Genomic DNA, 21,327 nt, shown 5'->3' with positions numbered 1-21,327 from the left:
TTTTAAGGCATGAAGACATTTTTTAAGGAAAAACTTTTAAATATGTAATTTTGGTGATAAAAGATGAGTTTAAGGGATAAAATGATTGACTATAGCAAGACTTTAACGTGAGATTTAATCAGGTAGCGTGAGAGTGTGACAGAGCCTGAAAGTGTGTCTCATGCCAAACACGATAGAACAGATTTATTGGTTTTCGTTTTAAGTCACCTGTGTTTGACAGAGATGTGTTTTTCTTTGATTTGCACAAATAATTCAGCAGTTTTCATTATGAGAAAGAGTCTTTGACAAACAGACTGGATTCATGTGTATATCAGCTGCTTACATAAACTTTCTATTTTAGGACACAGTAGTGATCCAAAACCTCTCCAGCTCATGAGCGCCACCTACTGGTCAGAGCAGAATGAACAGAAGTATTGGAGACAGCAGGAACATGCATGTGACGTACATCCGAGAGAAAATGTAGGGAGGGACGTGATTTTGTCCACGGGGAATTGAGAAATCAAACACAAGACTGATCTTCTGACAGTAACTTGAGGTTGTCTTACAGACAGCAATAACAGACATGACAATTACAGACCTGTGAATGTAGATCTCACAGCAGAGCCAGAGATGTTTGCTCAGCAGTCACTGTCATCTCCAGTCGGTGTAAATCATTCATTGTCTGTATTTCAATTCAGTCAAAATAAAAAAATTATTTTCACAATAGTATATTCACAATATATCGCCCAATTATAGTCACAGTAGAATCAAAATTCATGTTGTTGTTTTTTTTAGAATATTGCCATGTTTATTATAAATGATTTATCGGTGCTCATCATCATTACTGCTTTAAATTCATGTTCCTCATAATCTTGAATCAGAATAAGTTCCTCTTGCAGCATCTCTTCTCTTCTCTGATGACGAGGGCGGGGCAACCTGTCACTCACACGAGATCAGCCAATAGCAAACCACAACCATCCAATCAATTCCCCACAGACAAACTCAAGCCCCGCCCACATTTGTTCTTGTTCCTGAAGCAGTTTCACTCAGATATACATTACAATAGGGAAAAAGGCCATCTATTTCATGTTGACTAAATCAAACAGCGAGATGTGCGCCATGAAAAGAGCAGATTTGACCGTTCAGCAACTACATTTATGGAGAAAAAACGTATCCTCCCCAAACCCACTTAATAAATACATATAAAACATTGCCTATGTAAAAAACACTGCAATGTCGAACAGGCTCAATTATATACATCTGAATTAACACTATATGGTCTCTTTTCCTCAGCATTTTAATATCCTGAATGTATTCTGTGTTCCACTAATTCTGTTTCTTGCTTACAGCAGCAAATGGATTTAAAACATCAGTTTTATACAGTAGATGAAACTGCACATCATCTCTGAGTTTGGCCTTCGAGGAACGCAAGATCAAAACCCTGAGTGTAACATTTCCAATGTCTCTTGAAGAACTAGGAGAATGGCACAACGTCTATACGTTGTATACTACTGTATGTAACTTCAACACTTGTTTAAATGTGCTATACAAATACATTTTACTTACAATACCCCTCTAAACGCAAATTTCAATATGGGTAACAGAGCTTCTACTATTTTTCTAATTAAAGGACGAGTACATTAGCTATAATTTAAATTTTCCTGAAGTTTGGAGAAAGTTATGAATGTGATAATTCCACAAAAATATACAGTGTTACCATCAAAACAGTCAACAACTGTTTTATTTTTCTTTCACAGCATACAATATTCTACTCTTTTTTTTTTTTAAGAAAAAAAAAAACAAACATGTTTTTATACACATAGATTTAAGGCCTCACTTTGGCCTTATCGCATTACTTCTGAACTCCTAAAAGTTATTTTACAAGATGTATAGTATTTTCCAAAACAGCAGGAAATAACGGTCAACCCATTTCTTTTAATACACACACTGTACATCACATGAGCTCTAGCAGACGTCTAGTTTTCCTTTCAGAAATGCAGAAAATGTCAACAGAATATAAAAAGATACTTAGAGAACCCTGAACATTCCCTCAGATTGGCATGTCCGCCATTTAAACTTTTGCTGGAAAATGCACTTGTTTGCTGCCACATCAATAAAGGGTTGACAATACATAAATAAAACAAAATAGCAACACACTTATTATACAGGGTGAAATTAAGTAAAAGTCGTAGAAGACAGGACAAGAGCATTATCAGCATTAAAGTGTCTATTCTGGAACAGTAATTGGTTTCGCATTCATCAACACAAATTTTCCACATTATGTTTTGTAAGAAATATCAGAGACTCATTCGGGACTCAGGAAAGTATGAGGGCTCGGTTTGGGGCGTGAGATTTTAAAGAGCGAAGGTACCGTCTGGCTTTCTCCGTCATGATCAGCTGGTCTTTTGTCCGTCCACAGACAACAGTTTCCCAGGCTGGAGACATCTATCAGAAGAACAACAAATGATTAGCAGTAATAACATAATATAACACTTAAAGGGGTGGTGTTATGCCCCTTTTTACAATATGTAAAATAAGTCTCTGTTGTCCCCAGAGTGTGTGTGTGAAGTTTTAGCTCAAAATGCCCCACAGATATTTTTACAGCATCTTAAAATTGTCAGTTTTTGAGGGTCAGTAAAAATGTGTCGTTTTGTGTGTGTCCCTTTAAATGCAAATGAGCTGCTGCTCCCGGCACAGAGGGCGGAGCTTCAAGAGCTTGTGTGTGTGTGTGTGTGTGTGTGTGTGTGTAGCTCTGATTACCTCACACAGACAAGCACTAGAATGTCAGAAACTGTTCTGCCTTTTATGTTTAAACTGGACTCGGACAATGATGGAGAGACTCAAGAGGAAGTGACAACATGTAGAAGCAATGGTTAGTTGAATGGTTAGTTGATGAATTTATGTTGTTGATGTGGAGTTAACTATCTTCTAGTCTTTGATTAGCATATTCTGTCATGATAATCTATAAAATCGCTCATGTGGGAACTGTTGTAAGATGCCTACAGAGTGACATGCTATTGCATTTGAGAATCACAAATGTGCTCGACTACAACAACTCTTCCTCTTCTCAACATGGACTGTGTGTTCCTGGGGGAGGGGTTTATGTAAATTTTAGGGTTAGTGATGTCACTAACCCTGAAGAAACTCATTGTAGTCACTAGCAGAAATTTGTTGTAGTCCTTAAAAAGCAATTTCTGTAAAAGCAAATATCCCCCTTTGCTTTGAACTTTGAGCGTTGTAACTTTGCAGATGTTGTTTATGCTCAAACAGCAACATTACACACTAACTAAAGTTAGAAAAGTGAAATCTTGATAAACCACCCCTTTAACTGACGCAAAACAGAACAAACTAAACATTCTAGCTGTGTTGTGATAGTCTTTTATGACTACATACTATTGCAAGAATTATAATAACTGTAGTGTAACCATGCCACGGCGCGGTCTGATCTAACATCACTCACCGGCCGGGGAGGAACCGTGTTCGGTGTTTGAGGCGCAGGTTTCGAGGGCGGCCCGCTCTCATTCGGGTCGAGAATAAACCCTTGATCCAACAGGTTCTCCTCCTTCACAGCACAAGAGTCGAGATGGAGCGACCGTGCGGTTTGAGCCTGGAAATTCAACACAAATCCTGCTTTAGAGTCTATTCAGCAACACTGAGCAAACGCAAACGTCCGGTTTCTGTACCTTCTGATTAGTTTTGTCTGTGAGCTTGATCTGCTGCTTTCGTACAGTAATACTCTCACTGCAGTCGATCACATCTAGAGCCAGAGATTTACGCACTTTCTTCATGGGAGGCCGATACTGTAAAAGGAGACAAAATCAATTCAATATAACAGCAAAATAGCAAATAAACAAGTAATATTTGATTTATTTATTTGGTTGGTTGTTTTATGTGATCCATCTGGCTTATTTCTTCATCTCTCAATCATCATTGCATTGCATTATATGTTAGTGTAACTCGAACCCTAACCCAGAACTAGAGCTTTGATCATAAAACTAAGCATTTTAATATCATCTCATGAAGACATATTATTGGCAGATATAGAGTGATGACTGATATTTATATGCATTTATATGCAAGTAGTCTGCTATAATGTTTTTAAAAATCTCATTGATTGACAAGCTATCAGAATTTTATTAAATTGAGGCATATTTTTCTCAAGTATGAGCCATTAAAGCCAGATGAAATCAGTGTTTCCCATTCACTACCTAGACTCTAGCAGCTCTTGCTCATAACCAACCGAAAATATACTATATCTTCTCATAATAACATAAAAGGTCTTTAATGTCATTGTTTTGCGCCATTGCTTTAGCAAAGTATCTGTCAAACGAACTTAATCGCTTTGAGCCCTTATCTAATCGCAAAAGACCATGATGTGATTAAACTAGTATATAATCTGTTAGCTCACGCAATCAGATCTAACTCCATGATTCAGTGTTTTCCACGTCTCAGTTCACAGTGAGTGAATGCAGTGAACTCTATCTCTGCACATGCTGGGAGTTCAGCCTGCATTTGGGAACGCAGCGGGTACTAGTTACACATTACTTACACACTTGCTTAATTTAACATTCCTCTAGAAAGTTGATTACAGCATGTCACTAGATTTGTAATGAGATGCATTTGTAAACCTGCTTTCACAGAAACTGTGGTTTTCTATCAAAATAAAAGCTCATCATGTGTCAATCAAGTGTAGAAATTAAAACAACAAAAAGTATTGTAATTTCCCTACTGTAGTGTAAAATATATTTAGGAAACAGGGCTGTACAGTGCGACATATATGCTATTGGTCTGTGCGATGAATAAACTTACCACAGTAACACGTGTGTGTACTCACTAATGCTCACAAGACACTTGGGGCCAATCCCAATTCTACCCCTTACCCCTTCACTTTCCCCTTCCCCTCTGTTTTGCGTGTGCACGTGAAGGGGTAGGGCTGTCTCAATTCTTTTTTGGTTGGAGGGGTAGGGGTAAGGGGAAGGGTCAGATAGCCCTTGAAACGAAGATTTTTCGGGACCACACTTCAAACGAAGGGGTATGAGAAATGTACCTGCATACACCGGCTACAGAGGCAACATGACTGCCAATAATCATTTTCTTTGTCACATTCAATCTTGTGCTCATATTTACGGTCATGTTCTTCAAAGAAACGGTTGCAAAAAAATCGTTAAAGTTCGTTAACAATATGACGCGTGTAAAAAGCAAAAGTTTGAAGCGAAGTGGAGCGAAGCGAGACCTCCAGACGCGCGTAAACGCGTCTTAACATTGAAATCACACGCGCCAGACGCTCTATTCGCGTTTGGTGTGAACGCAGCTTTAGGCGTCGAAGATATCGTCATCTCCGTTGTTTTCTGCAAACTTCAGAAAAAAACAAACAAAAAATAGCTGTAACTCACGCAAGACTACAGCTGACGACGTTATCTTAGAAGTTTGTGATAAACATTGGCGCATCTCCTGTGACGTAGGCGCTAGCGACGATGTATAATGACATGTAACGGTATAGTAGTGGTGTCCCATTTCTTAGGGGAATATTTTCACCCCTACGCCTTGACACTCTGTTTCAAGGGGCAAGGGTTAGGGGCAGGCGAAGGGTTAAGGGTAGGTGAAGGGGTATAAAATAGAATTGGGATTGGGCCTTGGTCTTCTGTGCTCGACTGCGTATTTGTGAGTATTACTTTTGCCTCTTTTTTGATTATCTTTAATTTCATTCTATGAACGAGCGCAAGCGGGACATTTATTTTAGAAATTGCCCTTTTGTGGTCAGAAAAAGAAAGAAGTGCACAGCATTAGAACACCAGGATGAGAAAACGATGACTTAATATTCAATTTAAGGTGAACTATCCCTTTAAGACAGTGGTTCTCAAACTGGGGTACGTGAGGTGACAGAAGGGGGTACGCGAACAAAATACTGAGTTTTGCCATTCATTTAATTCTACCCCACCTTAAAAATAACATTAAAACTGAGCATGTATTTCTATCAGGTAAAATGCTTTAAATACATGACACCCGATCAAATTAGCTCATCTTTTGCGGTCAAAACTGACTGCATTCACACAAGCAGCGTGCATATGATAGCCTACTGTAGGTTGCGTGCAGATTATGCTGCCAAATCGCGCTATAGCCTACTGCCGTTCTCGACAATGTAGCCTACCTTTGTAAAAGTGGGGATTTAGTACTTACTAGCACGAAGAACAAATATAGACACTAGACTGTGCATTGAGATCGATTTAATATTCAAACTCTCTTCGATACAGATACATACCCGCGTGAGTTCCTGTGTTTAATGTTGATCACATATACAAATATCCACATGACTGCAAATGTGACAGTGATTTTATTCAACAGCTCAACAAACAAAAGGTATTAATATTAAGTGATGATCAAAAAACATTATTGTCAGTATTTTTTGCAACAAAATAATAGCTCCAACGAAAGCCACAGCAGTGTTTGTGAATGAATCTGCGGCTTTGAACAAATCGTGAGAGTCAATGACTCAATGATTCATTCATAATTACAGCCACTTGCTTCGTTACTGAATGAATGAATGACTCGATGACTCACTCATAAAGACAGTGACTTTCCGCCACCTACTGGCGGTTTTAATTTAATATTTCAAAGCATCAGTTCGTTTTACCATCACTGCATATTCCTCTATTGAACTTTTTATTTTATTTAAAGCATTATTTCTTTTATAAAGGTATTTGTAAAGGTCGATTTAAAAATCGATTTAAGGGGGCAAATATTGTCCCATACTGAAAAAGGTGCAGCTGCAGAGAGGGGGTACGTAGAAGGATGTTAAAAGTCTCAGGGGATACGCCACTCTAAAAAGTTTGAGAACCACTGCTTTAAGAGACGTATTAAAGGTACAATGTACCTTTATACAGTAATAATCTGGAAACTGCTTGTACATGACAGTATCTTTCCTCTCTTACCACTTGTTTGCGTCTCTTCTCAGTAGGAGTTTCATCTTCTACGATCAACTCAATTCCAGCTTCACTGCGTAACACTTCTTTAAGGTCCTCCATATTTGGGGTCGGAGGCTTAAGAAAACCAAAGACACAATTTTTTTTTTTTTTAAACTAGAATATCAAACAGGAGATCAGCCTTCAGTGAACTGTGTGTTAGAACAGGACAGCTGACGTTTAAAAGTAAGAAGTCTCACCAGTGGCCGCAAAGGGCCGTATTTCTCCATGGCGTTTTTAAATGGAGTTGGCGTACGGGGCGTCGTATCCAGATCAGATTTGTGATTTGGAGTGATGAACCTACAGGAGGGGAAAATAAAGGTTTAGCCGAACTCAAATGATCTGAATCCAGCTGTGTGTGAAGGAATGCTGGGACATACAGTGAGTTTTCCTTCTGTGTGAGTGGGGTTTTGTCCCGGTGTAGAGGAGTCGTGACCACAGCCTTCTGGCTGCACACCGGCGTGGACGTGAGAGAGGGGTTCTCCAGGTCCAGCGTGTCCTGCTTCGTCCACATGTTGAGGAACTGTGAAAACATTAAAGGTGATAGTATTCAAAATAAAGGCTATTTTACAGTGAATAAATATGAAATGAGTATAGACACTGCTTTGAATAAAAAAAGCCTTTCTGAAACAAAAGTCAAGTGTCTCTGTAGGGTTTCTAAAATCAAAGGTATTCAAGACCTGCAGAAATGCTATTAATATCATATGAGCAGGGGAGAGCAAGATCTATGCTAACATCCAAACCATGAAATGACTATTTAAACAACTCGACATTTCAAACAATGCAGGTTTTGACAAAAATAAAGTTTTATAAAATGTTAAACCTGTCATTTTAACCTGACCCACGAGAAAGGCGACGCATTTGCAGGTATATAAACACAAAGTAAACATTGTCATAATTTATATACAGTAGATCAGAGCAATCTCTTTGTATAAATGTGTGCGGTTCAGTGAAAGCACAACCGGTAGGACGTGCAACAGCGCTACTTTAACTTTGAAATGTGCACGCTCAAATTTAGATTTATTAATAGAGATCGGCTGATATTGACTTTTTATAAAACCTGGAAACATGTTTTTTATTCCTTCAGGTTCCATCGTCCTGAAGTCAACGAGTGTTTGTAAAATGCCTGAAATAAGATTGGTGGCGAACACAAGCTCAACACTTCAAGCTTTTACTGGTCTTGAAACAGGCAGTTGTTAATCAGTCTAAACGGGACTAGAGAGGCTTTCTGGGAAAATAAACATCAGCCGAACATGTTAACGCATCTAGTCGCTTTCACAGCCTTGTTACGTTTATGATCATGCTCTTGCAAACTATTCTCACACTTTCAGGGAAAATATTTTTTAAATAATAAAGATTGGAAGAATTGTTGCATGAAGCTGGAAGTCATGTGACTGTGGTGTAGTTGATTTATAGTTTAGCTTTTTACTTCTGCTGATAGTATTTAGGCTTCAAGTTGTTCATTTGTGAAGATTATCATGATAAACAAAACATGTAAGAATCATAAACTTTTGTTAGCCACAGAGCTTATTTTCTGCAATAATCCAAAAGCCAATTGAAAAAAATCCTATTAGGTTTTTGTCGAGGGAAATCAGTGTGATGCGAAATTATGGGTTGGCCTAGAGCAGGGGTGCCCAATCCTGCTCCTGGCGATCGACTGTCCTGCACAGTTCATCTCCAACCCTAATCAAACACACCTGAAGCAACCAATTAAGGTCTTCAGAGCACGTCAGGATCACTTGAAAATTAAAGGCAGGTGTGTTTGATTAGGGTTGGAGATGAACTGTGCAGGACAGTCGATCGCCAGGAGCAGGATTGGGCACCCCTGGCCTAGAAAATATGTAATCGCTGCCTTCATTATTTGAATTTCTATTTAACAGTTCTGTCAAATAAATCGTTTTATTTAAAATGTTAATTTCTTAAATTTGTGAAAAATACTATAATAGGATTATAATATCAAGACGTCGCCATCTAAGCTACGAAAATGTTTATTAAATTTTTTCATACGATTCATTTTCAAATTATTTATTTCTAATGTAGTAAATATGTAAAATAAATATAAATTTATTTCAGCATTTATTATGCATGTGTTTTTAACATCTTTAAATGACATAGTGTTTTATATATATATATATATATATAATATATATGTGTTGTATACATATATATAGGCCATCAGCCACTGTACACCCTAAAACTTTGGCATCAGTAATAAAAAAATTTTTTTTTTTAATAAAACGGATAAAAATACCGGTGCACCACTACATAAGACTACTATTTAGATGTTTTATTTTTGTTGTTATCGTTTTACTCTCTTCTCTAGTTTTAGGCCTAATAACATCTGGCAAATGAACTACCGATAAAAACTAGCCTTCAGGCTAATTATGGTGCATTCATGAATGTTGATTAATGTAAAATCGATTGGTCTCAACTTGAGGACAAGAGAACTGACCGACAATAAATGGGTAAACAAAGTAACTTGTGTTACTTATGTGAAAAAGTAACTCAGGTATTTTGTTGTAACTTTTAAAAGTTACTAGTTACTTGGAAAAAGTAATCTGATTACATAAGTCAAGTTACTTGTAATGAGTTACTCCCAACACTGCATAAGTCTACTGATCCTTGTTGAAGAGAACCGATCTTGAAGATGCGCTGGCAGTACCTGTGAAGGCGAGAAGGGCAGGATCTTGACCGGGGTGTTCTTCGGGGTCATGGAGTCGTTGGCGTCGGGCGAGAGGGCGATGCGCCGGCGACTGCGACGGCTCAGGATAGACGGAGGTGTTGCTCCGCCGGGTGAGATGGGGATGAGCTCTCCTTTACTGCTCTTGCTGAGCTCCTGTAGAGCGCTTCCCTCCAGACGAAACTGAAGCAGCTCTGGGCTCTGGCTCTCCTCCGGCAGCTCGAAGTCTGACATGGTACACCAGCCCTCCAGATCCTGCTGGGGGAAACCATCATTACGGCTCAGACTACACTCGTATAATCCCCGACAGATCTACCCAAGGGAACAAGAGCTGAAATTTACACTTAAAAATAGTAAATATATACGTCGCTGGAGAGAGCTTGCATTTAAAGCTGATGAAATGCACACTCGCTACGCAAACCTCATGTTGTCTCAAACTGACACACTGCAGTCATGGTTCCTCCATTTACATGGAACAAGCACAATTAGGGCTGTCAAAATGGCTGAAAACTAAATTAAAATTTTATACTTAAATACTACTTGTATTTCAATTTAAAAAGCATTATTTCAGTTAGAGGAAAAAAAGCTTTTTATCTGGTCTCCTGAGGCCACAAGAGGGCGCACTGAGCAAAACATTAATGCACTGCAATACATTGTTCATTCACAGCAATGAAATAACATGACTGTCCATAAAAAAAAGTGCATAACTTTTAAACTAATGTTAATAAATCAAATACAATATTGTAAATTGCAGATACTATAATGAACAAAACAGCATCATGCATTTATGCATTCAACTGGATAAGACTAAAAAAAAACCATTAAAATGCAACGACATCATCGCATCTCGTGCGCCTGACGCACACCTAAAACTCAAATGCCTAGTTATTGCATTTGCATTGCATTTTTCGAACGTGGATTTTTATTTTAAATCCGACAAATATTGTAATTTTTATTTGACAGCCCTAAAGCACAATTAGTGATAATGCATTTGTGTGAATAAATAAGGTTCTTGATTCGTTATTTTCAGGGTTGGGGAGTTTCCTCTGACCCAGTCTCTCAGATCTTTATTCCTGCCCGCTTCTCCCGCATCCGACACGTTGATTACGTCTATCCATCTAATCTACCCAGATCTTAATATGTGTCCTTGTTAGGAGATGATCAGTGATATCGCGTCACCTGTAAGTGCTCATAATGATAAACTGATATGTTGTTTAACTCACCCCGTCCATCAGCTCCATCACCTCCTTCAGCGTCGGGGCAGCTGATGGAGAGAGGAACCCAGAGCTGTCCATCACCCAGGTGGACACGTTCGAGTCTCCAGCTTCACTTTTGGGGGTTGTGGGAGCTTTCGGTGTCTTGGGAGAGGCAGTTTTCTGTGGAGCAGTGGTGACCTTCTCATGTGCATCAGGATCCTGTACATTAACAAGTGTGTAAGTCATGAGCTTATCTGTTAAATGAAGGCTCAGTCATTTTTAAAAACAGAACCAGTTCTTAACAGGATATGAGAAACAGGCCTACAACTGACTTTGTGTGATTTAATCACTATAATATAAAGAGTTTGTAATTAAAATCAGAAAGTTTCATGTTTATACCTGCTTTAAGACTTGGCCTGTTAGTCCCTCACTGGGTCCGTCATAGCAAAACTCCACCTACAAAACACAAATCATCAGCGTTAATTTGAAAACATTATCAACTGCTTATAATACGCACTCAAAAACACAGCTGAAAGTTAGGGCCCTATGAAATCCATGTTATTTTTTTTTTGGACTCCCACTTGAATATTAAATTAAATTTTAATATTCAAAAAGCATGTCTAATTGATTGAAATCATGAAGCATACAATTTAACAATAATTTATTAAAATGTTGACAAATTACATGTTTTAGGGCACTATGAAATATGTTTTTTTTCCTCAAATTCCATTTTATTTTTTTAAACAAATTCTGTGTTTTCTGGATTCCATTTGAATGGTTTAATTACATTTTAATAATCAATGTTTTTTATAATATATATATATATATATATATATATTCCCCCAGAAATTCTGTGTTGTGTATTTTAATTTTTCTGGCAATCAAATGAAGGCATTAAACATTAAACAAACCTTTTTGTCAAGCAAAGTGCTGCACAACAGAGCTTTACTGTTAAAATTAAAACATGGAAAAGAATTGTGATTATTTAAAAAATAAATAAAGTTAATTATTATTAGTGTTAGTGGTATTATTACATTGAGACGTAGCTAAACTCTACTGTACAACAGTAATAAAATTCTGTTGTAAAAGTTAACCGAACTTTTATTTTGACGGGTTGCCATGAAGACCTTTGAGTCCGTGTTTATGATATGATGATAGTTTCTCAAATGAAGCAGAAAATGCTGATGAAGAGACTCAGGGCGGCTCTGGAGATGAAGTTCATGCATTCATGTCCTCATATAGGCTGAAAACACTGCGAGCGTCACGCGTGCTTCAGTGTGTGTGTGGGAAATGAAAACATTCATTTGTAAATTCCGTTTTTATTAGGTCTTGGACAACAAATCAATGCATCGTGAATCGAGAAATGATTCCAGATCGATTTTGCGATTTTTTTCTGAATGCATCGCGATTCTCTCTCGAATCGATTCTGAGTCTTAAAAATTAAGCTGAGAATAGATTCGAGAGAGAATGGCGACGCATTCGGAAAATATTGGAATCGCTCCACGAATCGTAATGAGTCGATTTATTGTCCCAGCCCTAGATAGGGTCCTAACTAGGGTCCTAATATGTTTTTTTCCCCTCAAAATCCATTTGATTTTTTACCAAATTCTGTGTTTTCTGATTTAAGTTTTCTGGATTCCATTTTAATGGTTTAATTACATTTTAATAATCAATGATTTAACAAATATATATAATCCAGTACCTGCTGTTGCCCGGTCTCCTCAGACGCTGGCTCCTCTCCTTCTGTCTGCTGGAGAGCCTGAAGCGTGGTGTCCACACCGGTGTAGTAACCCGTCTCTACCTTACGCTTGATAGTGGAGTTCCAGTGGTTTTTCACAGCATTGTCTGTTCTGGAAGAAAAAACCCACAAAAATCTACTCAATTTCACATATACCAACTCCCAGACCTTGCATAATTAAGTGTGTATAGAGTATAAAAAATATAAGTGTGTATAGAGTATATACTTCTTTAGTGTGTACAGGGTTAAAAGCCTGTTTATGGAGGCGATTATGAAAGTAGATTGTTTCGCAGATCTCACCGTCCAGGCAGCAGTTTGGCGATCTCGGCCCAGCGGTTTCCCAGCATGCAGTGCGCCTTGTAGATGATGAGGTCCTCGTCTGGGGTCCAGGAGGACTTCTTGACGTCAGGATTGAGGTGGTTGTGCCAGCGTTCCCGGCACTGCTTCCCCAGACGCCCCTTCAGGTGCTTCGCCACCATCGCCCACTGCTTGTTCCCGTACTTTTTCACCAGCTCAATCACCTAAACACACAACACATTCAAGCAAGGCTTCACACACACATTTCTATGTTTCTCTGATGGATTACTGGTTAAGGAATTACTGTGCGGATTTTTAGTCTATTATGCTTTTTGGGATATCATTTCTCATGTGGTGTGTAATAGAGTGGTGTGTTTGTGAATGATCTGCAGAGTTCAACAGATCAAAGTGCAGATAAATAGTTTTGTCTCCTAATGCCTGGTTCAGATTACACGATTTTAGCCCGATTTTGGCAACGATGCATTTGACGTAGGGTGTCGTGGGGATTCGTAAACGACAACGGGCGTCGGGACGCAAGATTCGATCGTTTCATCTCGTATAGTGTGTCATAGTGGATGACAACCGACGCCACGTCTGCAATGCTTCATGACATCACGATAAAAATAGCATGACTAGCACATTTAATTTTTTTCCGGTCCTCCATGGCGGGTTCTGTCAAGAGTGAGTGTGCGTGTGTGTGTGTGCGAATGAGTGAGTGTGTGCGAGTGAGTGCGTTTGTGTGTGTGTGCGAGTGAGTGAGTGTGTGTGTGCGTGCGCGTGCGAGTGAGTGTGTGTGTGCGTGCGAGTGAGTGTGTGTGTGCGAGTGAGTGTGCATGTATGTGTGCGAGTGTGTGCGAGCGAGTGTGTGTGCGAGTGAGTGAGTGTGTGTGTGCGCGAGTGTGTGTGTGCGTGTGCGAGTGTGTGTGTGCGAGTGTGTGTATGCATGTATGTGTGCGAGTGAGTGTGCGAGTGAGTGAGTGTGTGTGTGTGCGAGTGAGTGAGTGTGTGCGAGTGAGTGAGTGTGCGCGAGTGAGTGAGTGTGCGCGAGTGAGTGTGCGTGTATGTATGTGTGCGAGTGAGTGCGTTTGTGTGTGCGAGTGAGTGTGTGTGCGCGAGTGAATCTGTGCAAGTGTGTGTGCGCGTGTGTATGTGTGCGAGTGAGTGCGTTTGTGTGTGTGCGTGCGAGTGAGTGTGTGTGCGAGTGAGTGCGTTTGTGTGTGAGTGAGTGTGTGTGCGTGTATGTATGTGTGCGTGCGAGTGAGTGTGTGCGTGCGTGTGAGTGTGTGTGTGCATTCATGCGAGTGTGCGTGTATGCATTTATGTGTGCGAGTGATTGCGTTTGTGTGTGAGTGAGTGTGTGTGCGTGCGAGTGAGTGAGTGTGTGTGCGAGTGAGTCCGTTTGTGTGTGAGTGAGTGTGTGTGCGAGTGAGTGAGTGTGTGCGTGCGTGTGTATGTATGTGTGCGTGCGAGTGAGTGTGTGCGTGCGAGTGTGTGTGTGCATTCATGCGAGTGTGCGTGTATGCATTTATGTGTGCGAGTGAGTGCGTTTGTGTGTGTGAGTGAGTGTGCGCGTGCGAGTGAGTGTGTGTGCGTGCGAGTGAGTGTGTGCGTGTGCGAGTGAGTGTGCGCGAGTGAGTGTGTGTGTGTGCGAGTGAGTGTGCGTGTGCGAGTGAGTGTGCGTGTGTGCGAGTGAGTGTGCGTGTGTGCGAGTGAGTGTGCGTGTGTGCGAGTGAGTGTGTGTGTGCATTCATGCGAGTGTGCGTGTATGCATTTATGTGTGCGAGTGAGTGCGTTTGTGTGTGTGAGTGAGTGTGTGCGAGTGTGTGTGTGTGCGCGTGCGAGTGAGTGTGTGTGCGTGCGAGTGAGTGTGTGCGTGCGTGTGAGTGTGTGTGTGCATTCATGCGAGTGTGCGTGTATGCATTTATGTGTGCGAGTGAGTGCGTTTGTGTGTGTGAGTGAGTGTGCGCGAGTGTGTGTGTGTGCGCGTGCGAGTGAGTGTGCGTGCGAGTGAGTGTGTGCGTGAGTGAGTGTGTGTGTGTGTGTGTGCGAGTGAGTGTGCGTGTGCGAGTGAGTGTGCGTGTGTGCGAGTGAGTGTGTGTGCGTGTGCGAGTGAGTGAGTGTGCGAGTGAGTGAGTGTGTGTGCGCGAGTGAGTGTGTGTGCGTGTGCGAGTGAGTGTGCGTGTGTGCGAGTGAGTGTGTGCGAGTGTGAGACGGCACGCAATGACTAGTCGGGAAGCAACGTGTAGTCTGACATGTTTCTTGTCCACGACAAGATTTTAGGAGGCACAATCGCGTAATCTGACACAGTGACTATCGTAACAGACAAAAATATTGTGTAATCTGAGCCAGGCACAAAAGAAAGAAGTGATTCTGAACTGAAACGAGTCGTCAGTAATTCCAGTCTCACTTCCTGCTGAATCTGCGTAGGTTTGTAACAGATTTGCATAATGCCAGTCTATGTTCTTCATTGGCTGCCGTGAACAACGTCTACTTTGACCCTCAAACACTGTAGTTTATCTGAGACTGGAAGAGTTTGGTTCGTGTTGTTCATGTGGAGAAGACGCTGTTTTCTGCTGACAGAGCAAATCCACTTTGATGAGATTGATACGGTAAAACCGACGCCATCGTTACTGTTCGTATCACTGAGTATCAAGAGCTGAGGAAGATCCGGAGCTGAAACTCAGATATGATAATGAGCGTTTGGTTTCTGACACGGTCGACCAATCACAACAGACTGGGCCATCTGACCAATCAGAGCAGAGCAGCTCTCAGAGAGGCGGGGTTTAGAGAGACTGAATCCTTGATCGAACCGTTTCAGACACTGAGAATAGAGCCGATGCTGCAGTGGAGATTATGAGGAAATTAAGTGTTTTTTGAGCTGTGATGAATGTAATCTATTAGAGCTGTACAATTCTGAAAAAAATTGAGAATCACGATTTTTTTGTGTAAAATGGAGATCACGATTCTCCCACGATTCTGAAGACAACATCAGACAACTAAACAAAATAACATGCAAATTAGAAGTTCTGACAAAATGGTCATTGCATTAGTCTATTTAAAAGATATATTCATTTAAACGAAATTAAAAAAAATTGGAATGGTGTCAATGTCTCATTCATCAAGACTTGTTTCATTATTGAAAGTCAAACGTCACAGAATCTGACGCAGAATCGTGCCAAAGTGAGCCGGAGTGTGTGTGTGCGATCCTACGTCAGCCGGTTCTGAGTGTTTCTCTGAGAATGAACTCTTTTAACCCAATCACTGCGCTGGATTACGCATGAGATCACATTACACCGGAGAATTCAAACAACATGTAACAACAACGCGCATGAGAGCGGTTTCTCCGCGGAACGCCGTGATGAGTTTAACAACACTCGCAATGCGGATCATATAGATCATATCCGGACCGGAGCAAGCACGTTTCAAGCTTTATGGACATATTTCATATACTCTAGTGCTCTAAACATCAACTAGCAGTGTGTGTGCGTCTTCATCACGTCTTCTTCAAAGGAAATGTGTGCAAATAAGGACACTGATACAGCCGTACGTCTGCAATGACACGAGAGTTATTCTGATACACACAAAGCTACGTTTACATGGACACAATCGGAATGAAATCAATCCGATTGATGAATCCGAACAAGGTGTTTACATGACTGATAAATAAAGTAATCGGGTTGATGTGCGCGTTTATATGTCACAAGTTTCAAATCGGATCTGATGTTTTGACATGCGCACACTGCACGAATATACAGAGTTTACCGCTTTTCGCACATAAATATTCTCCTCTATTGGTTCTTTATTTGTTTTAAACAGCAGACGTAATATTAATTCGTCTCTGGTCATAATTTAGAGCATATTAACCGTTTTGCCGTGCTGCTTATTGATCACGCAGTAAAAATGCCGCGGGGAGGGGCATTTTTACTGCGTGATGTAAAACCAGACGTCTGTGGATGAGAATCCAAAACAAGGACTGATGGGACGTTGTCCTGCTTCACTTCACAGACGTGTGAATGAAATGAGAATTTTAGAATGACGGGACACTTATTTATATGACACTTTATTCAACAGGAAGAACAGCTCGTTCCGCGCGTCATTACGCTAGTTAACATCATTGCACATGCGCAGTCCTTTCAGTTTCGGTTTTCAATCCGATCAAGTGTTTACATGTTCTCTCGATCGGATTACAAAAGGGATAAACCACCCCTTTCAATCCGATCGAAATTTCATTCGGATCGAGCTCAATCGGATCGATTAAGGTGTTTACATGAAGGTTTTTTAGTCCGATTGAGCCGTCAATCCGATTATAAGTGTCCATGTAAACGCAGCTAATGATGTAGACCGAAAATTCAAAGAAAAATTCAAAGAAAAATGGACAAAAAGTAACTATGCCTTTATTTTTTGTTTAACTGACGCGTGTCGTTTGTTCAGAGAGTGAAGTGCTCGTGAATGTAATGAAAATATCATTACTTCTTTCGAAACGTCTTTCTTTTGAAAGTTCGATTTTTAAAATGCGACTGGTTGTGTTTTTTTCTCTCTGTGCTCATATTTTAATATTCATGTGTCTGCATAAGGAGTGTGTTTGTCTGTGTTTTATTGGTTGTTGTCTCTCCTGTTCACACTTTTCCACAGCTTTACACACTCATTTCTTGAACTCATAGGTGTGAACGACCAGGCTAAAACAGCGGGGGTTTCACGACACTTTAATTCCTATGGAAATTGAGCTCTACGCTCACGTGCGAATGTGAAGCTCAACTTCCAAAGGAATGAAGTGAAAACGCTCGCCGTCGTTCATTAACACGGGCCGCGGAAATACACGCTGTTCATTCAGAAATAAGATGGCGTGGGTGTTTGAATCAAGATCGAGATCTTTTAACGATTAATCATGCAGCTCTAAAACATGTTGGAGGAGAACCTTTAAAACAGCATAACAGGGGCACTTTAATTAACAGACTGAAATGAGACAAAATGGCAAACTAGAAAATTTATCATAAAACATTCTGTATACTACAGAAATACTACAGAGTTTTCCAAACTTGTAAATCACATTTTTAACCCCCACATTGCGTTTGGGTCATTTTGACCTGGAGGGGATTTTCTTTTCCTGAAAAGTTATTGCATTGGACTAAAACTTAATGTCTTTGCAACAACTTCCTAAAAAAATTCCTAAAAAAAACATTTTACACCTTGTTACACTTGGTGTTCCTGGTCCAAAATGATGACCTACAAAAGAAAATTGCTCATAAATCATTATCTTGCCAAATAATGGATTCAGTGTTTTTGTCAACTTTAGCACAGGTTTAGCAGTTCCTCTTCGACTTCAGTGTTTCAGTGGGGAAAAACCGAGGTGCATAAACTGAGATCTCAAGGCTACAATCAATCAGTTCCAAGAACTACAAAACCTGTGCTAAAGTTCACTAAGGCCATGTCCACACTAATACGTTTTCAATTGAAAACGTATATTTTTCTCTCCGTTTTGGCCTTCAGTCCACACTGAGACAGCGTTTTTATTAATGAAAACGAAGCTTTTTTGAAAATGCACGTTTTCACGTTGTAGTGTGGACTGAGAAAACAGAGGTATTTTAAAACGATGACGTAAATTTAGTCATGTGACGCATATTGTACCAATAGATATTCATGTTTATACCAGTATTATGCCTGTTATGTGCTGTTCACTTTCACACTGCTGCTAAAAATATTCTACATTGCACTCTTCACATCACAGTCTTGCAAAGCTGACAGAATACACTCACATTTGCTGTCCTGCGGCGAAACATGAGCAGTTTTAGTGTTTTAGACCGAACGTATGGTGACTGAGAGCGACCTGGACCGCATCAGTGAATAATGAGATAGTTAAAGGAGCCGTATGTAAGATTGTCGCCTGAAAACGCTAGTGTAGACGGAGAGCATTTATAAACGAAAACGCCGTTTTCAAATGTATCCGGATTAATGTAGACGTGGCCTAAAAGACTGAATCCAATATTTGATGATAATAATAAAGCATAAGTAAAGATTTATAAGCAATTTAAAAGGACGGTCATTTTTGACCACGAACACCAAATAAGGAAAATGATTTAACACAAGAGAATTGCAGGATCATAGGAAGCCTGAATGTGGATTGTAATATAAAATAACTTCTGTGTGAATCAGAAGCTGCGATTCAAAGACTTTGTTGAAAACGCACCTTCTCATCCTCCTCTTTGGTCCAGGGTCCTTTCACAAGATCAGGATCCAAAACTTTGAACCAGCGATGCTGACACTGATGCTCCGATCGGCTCTTTATATTAAAAAAATGGACACATTAACATTGAGATCATAATGTGGAGACACAAACATCAAAGCAAGGAATATCTCCTCATAGAGGTGAACATACTCACAGGTAAAAAGCCAGCAATGTATTTCCAATCATTTGGTCCAGCGTTCAGAACCAGTTTTCGCAGCTTATCATCCTGGAAAAACCAAACGCAATAAAAGCACATAACATGTTTTATTTTTGACAATGACAACAATCTTTTTGACATGCAACAGTAAAAAAGGTGTATTTATTCTCTCATCGGATCAATTTTGTCCATCCACCGAAAGTACAAACAACCCAAAACAAGAATCTACACGATTCGAGCGGTTTAAGCATTTAAATGTCATCTTGCAGACATATCGGAAGATAAAGAGTGACAAGTGATATTTATATGCATTTTATGCAAGTAGTCTGTTATACTGATAAACATCTCAATGATTTAGTCTTCTGAAGACTTTTTAATCACATATAAACTTGTGTTTGAGCTTCCGTTTATGGGTTTATGGGTGCAAAACATTAGTCTGATGGATTTGGAAGAACATGAAGGTGAGGTTTTTTTTTGCACTGATTCTTGATTGTTATGAATAATCTCATCTTTTGGTGATGTATGATGTTACTATGACTTAAGATTTCTGCAATAAAAGCCCTTCAACCCGAGCAATGCCTGTGTTTATGTGCGCACTGTACCTCCTCCTGGGTCCACTTCACTTTCACCTTCCCACAATCCTTCTGATCAGCAACATCAGAGTCTGTGTCCTGACACATGGCCTCTTCCTCATCCTCACTGTCCACACACACACACACACGTTAAGGGTTGGGAAAACAGCACTGTCCACAGATCAGCAAACACTGGCAACACTGTGTTGAGGTACACACACTGACACCATTAGGCAGGGAAGTGTGTTTACATCTTGGCTTGTGTTTGTTTGCCAGAAAATGCTCATCAAAACTAGACGAAAATCTCAGCATCTTGTTTAACTACAGCAGTGAACATAATAAAAACTCTTTCAGGGCTCTAGAATCGTGCAAATGTAAAGTATCACATTCAGATAACGTTACTCTCAATCTAATATTCTCAATGCATATGTCAGTTTTTATCCAAACTTACACATTGCAGTAGTTTTTGTTACTCAGTGACACTGCAAACACAGACAGTGAAGTAAACTCGTCGATATAATGCTGAAGTCTAGCGACTGCTCCAGCTCTTTGTGCTCTTACATTAGGCGGGCTCAACATTGCATTCGCAAACTTCATGTCAACAATCTCTACAAGCTCAATCGTTATGTCGAATGCATATTTCGTGCTTATTTTCTTGCTCTATATTAAAACTCTATTTCACAATCATATAAAGCATAACGTTACGAGCGTAATAAACTTTGTGTACTTACCCGCGCGCCCACCACGACATTTCCCTAATGCTTTATAAAAATGCTCCAATGAAACGGATCTTTACGAGGACACAGTGCGTACAGCATACAATCGCAAAAACATCTGTGATGTTAATGAGATGGTGGATCAAATACAGTAAGAGCTTTCATTAAAACGCGCGCAACAACCCTCCAGCTGGACATCTACTGCGCGCCCAAGTTTCTATCTCGCGCTCCTTTTTCTCAGCCATTCCCGCGAGTGACGTCGGCGAACACACGCTGCGCGCGCAGCTTCATGAGCACAGGACGTAGTGCGTGCGCGCTGGTAAACACATGTACGCGCTTTTCTAAAAAAAATCAATTATTTTTTTTTTAATGTTTGATGTCGTAAACCTCACCAAAGCGATTTAATGTACTTTAAAATGACCAAAATATGTCAGAAAAATATATTGTATGTAATTGTTTTGAACATATTCCAGTTATATTCCATTTGTAAATATTTGTTTAAAATCGAAACATGCTAGAAAATAGTAATTACAACTGTGGTTAGATTCCTGATAGAGTAGCAAGGAACAACTTTAGGATGTATAATTTGTTTAATTAACAAAGTGTGTAATTGATTTCACGTTCAAATTTCACGTTACAAGAATTGGTTTCATGTTACAAATGACCAGACGCTGAAAGCTTATTTCTGTTTCTCATAATTTATCTTCGATTATAACTTATCTTTCTTTTTTTTTTTTTTTTCATTATAACAACCAAATATTGCGTATGTGGACGCGTTCAGATAAAATATCTATTGCAAATATCATTTTA

The 21,327-nt window shown here is 39.8% G+C and overlaps 1 protein-coding gene across 2 annotated transcripts; it reads right to left on the bottom strand.

Moving 5' to 3' along the window:
* Positions 1-1,692: 1,692 nt before the first annotated feature.
* mybl2b (v-myb avian myeloblastosis viral oncogene homolog-like 2b) lies at positions 1,693-20,789 on the bottom strand. 2 transcript variants are annotated; one of them, XM_084100810.1, is made up of 15 exons: positions 20,533-20,789; positions 19,832-19,928; positions 19,227-19,298; positions 19,034-19,126; positions 12,853-13,073; positions 12,517-12,664; positions 11,214-11,270; positions 10,842-11,033; positions 9,601-9,873; positions 7,319-7,461; positions 7,139-7,238; positions 6,909-7,016; positions 3,663-3,779; positions 3,440-3,586; positions 1,693-2,424 (listed from the first exon to the last, which is right to left on the bottom strand). In XM_084100810.1, the coding sequence occupies exons 1-15, from the start codon at positions 20,550-20,552 to the stop codon at positions 2,296-2,298; spliced, it is 1,917 nt and encodes a 638-aa protein (XP_083956936.1). In that variant the 5' UTR covers positions 20,553-20,789; the 3' UTR covers positions 1,693-2,295. The 2 variants fall into 2 exon arrangements, with proteins under 2 accessions (XP_083956936.1, XP_083956935.1); XM_084100809.1 differs by having other exon boundaries at positions 9,601-9,876; positions 20,533-20,772.
* Positions 20,790-21,327: the final 538 nt, after the last annotated feature.

The sequence above is a fragment of the Abramis brama genome (assembly GCF_963993115.1).
Source record: "Abramis brama genome assembly, chromosome: 23".
NCBI lineage: Eukaryota > Metazoa > Chordata > Actinopteri > Cypriniformes > Leuciscidae > Abramis > Abramis brama.
The sequence above is the reverse complement of the archived record's forward strand: the minus strand, read 5'-3'. Positions and strand labels throughout refer to the sequence as shown.

Excerpts from the sequence above, each read along its gene's own strand:
- mybl2b (XM_084100809.1), bottom strand. The coding sequence starts at position 20,552 with ATGTCGTGGTGGGCGCGCGG. Across the intron at positions 19,929-20,532 it reads ATGTCGTGGTGGGCGCGCGG|TGAGGATGAGGAAGAGGCCA; the intron begins GTAAGTACACAA and ends GTGTGTGGACAG. Across the intron at positions 3,587-3,662 it reads CAGACAAAACTAATCAGAAG|GCTCAAACCGCACGGTCGCT; the intron begins GTACAGAAACCG and ends TTGAATTTCCAG.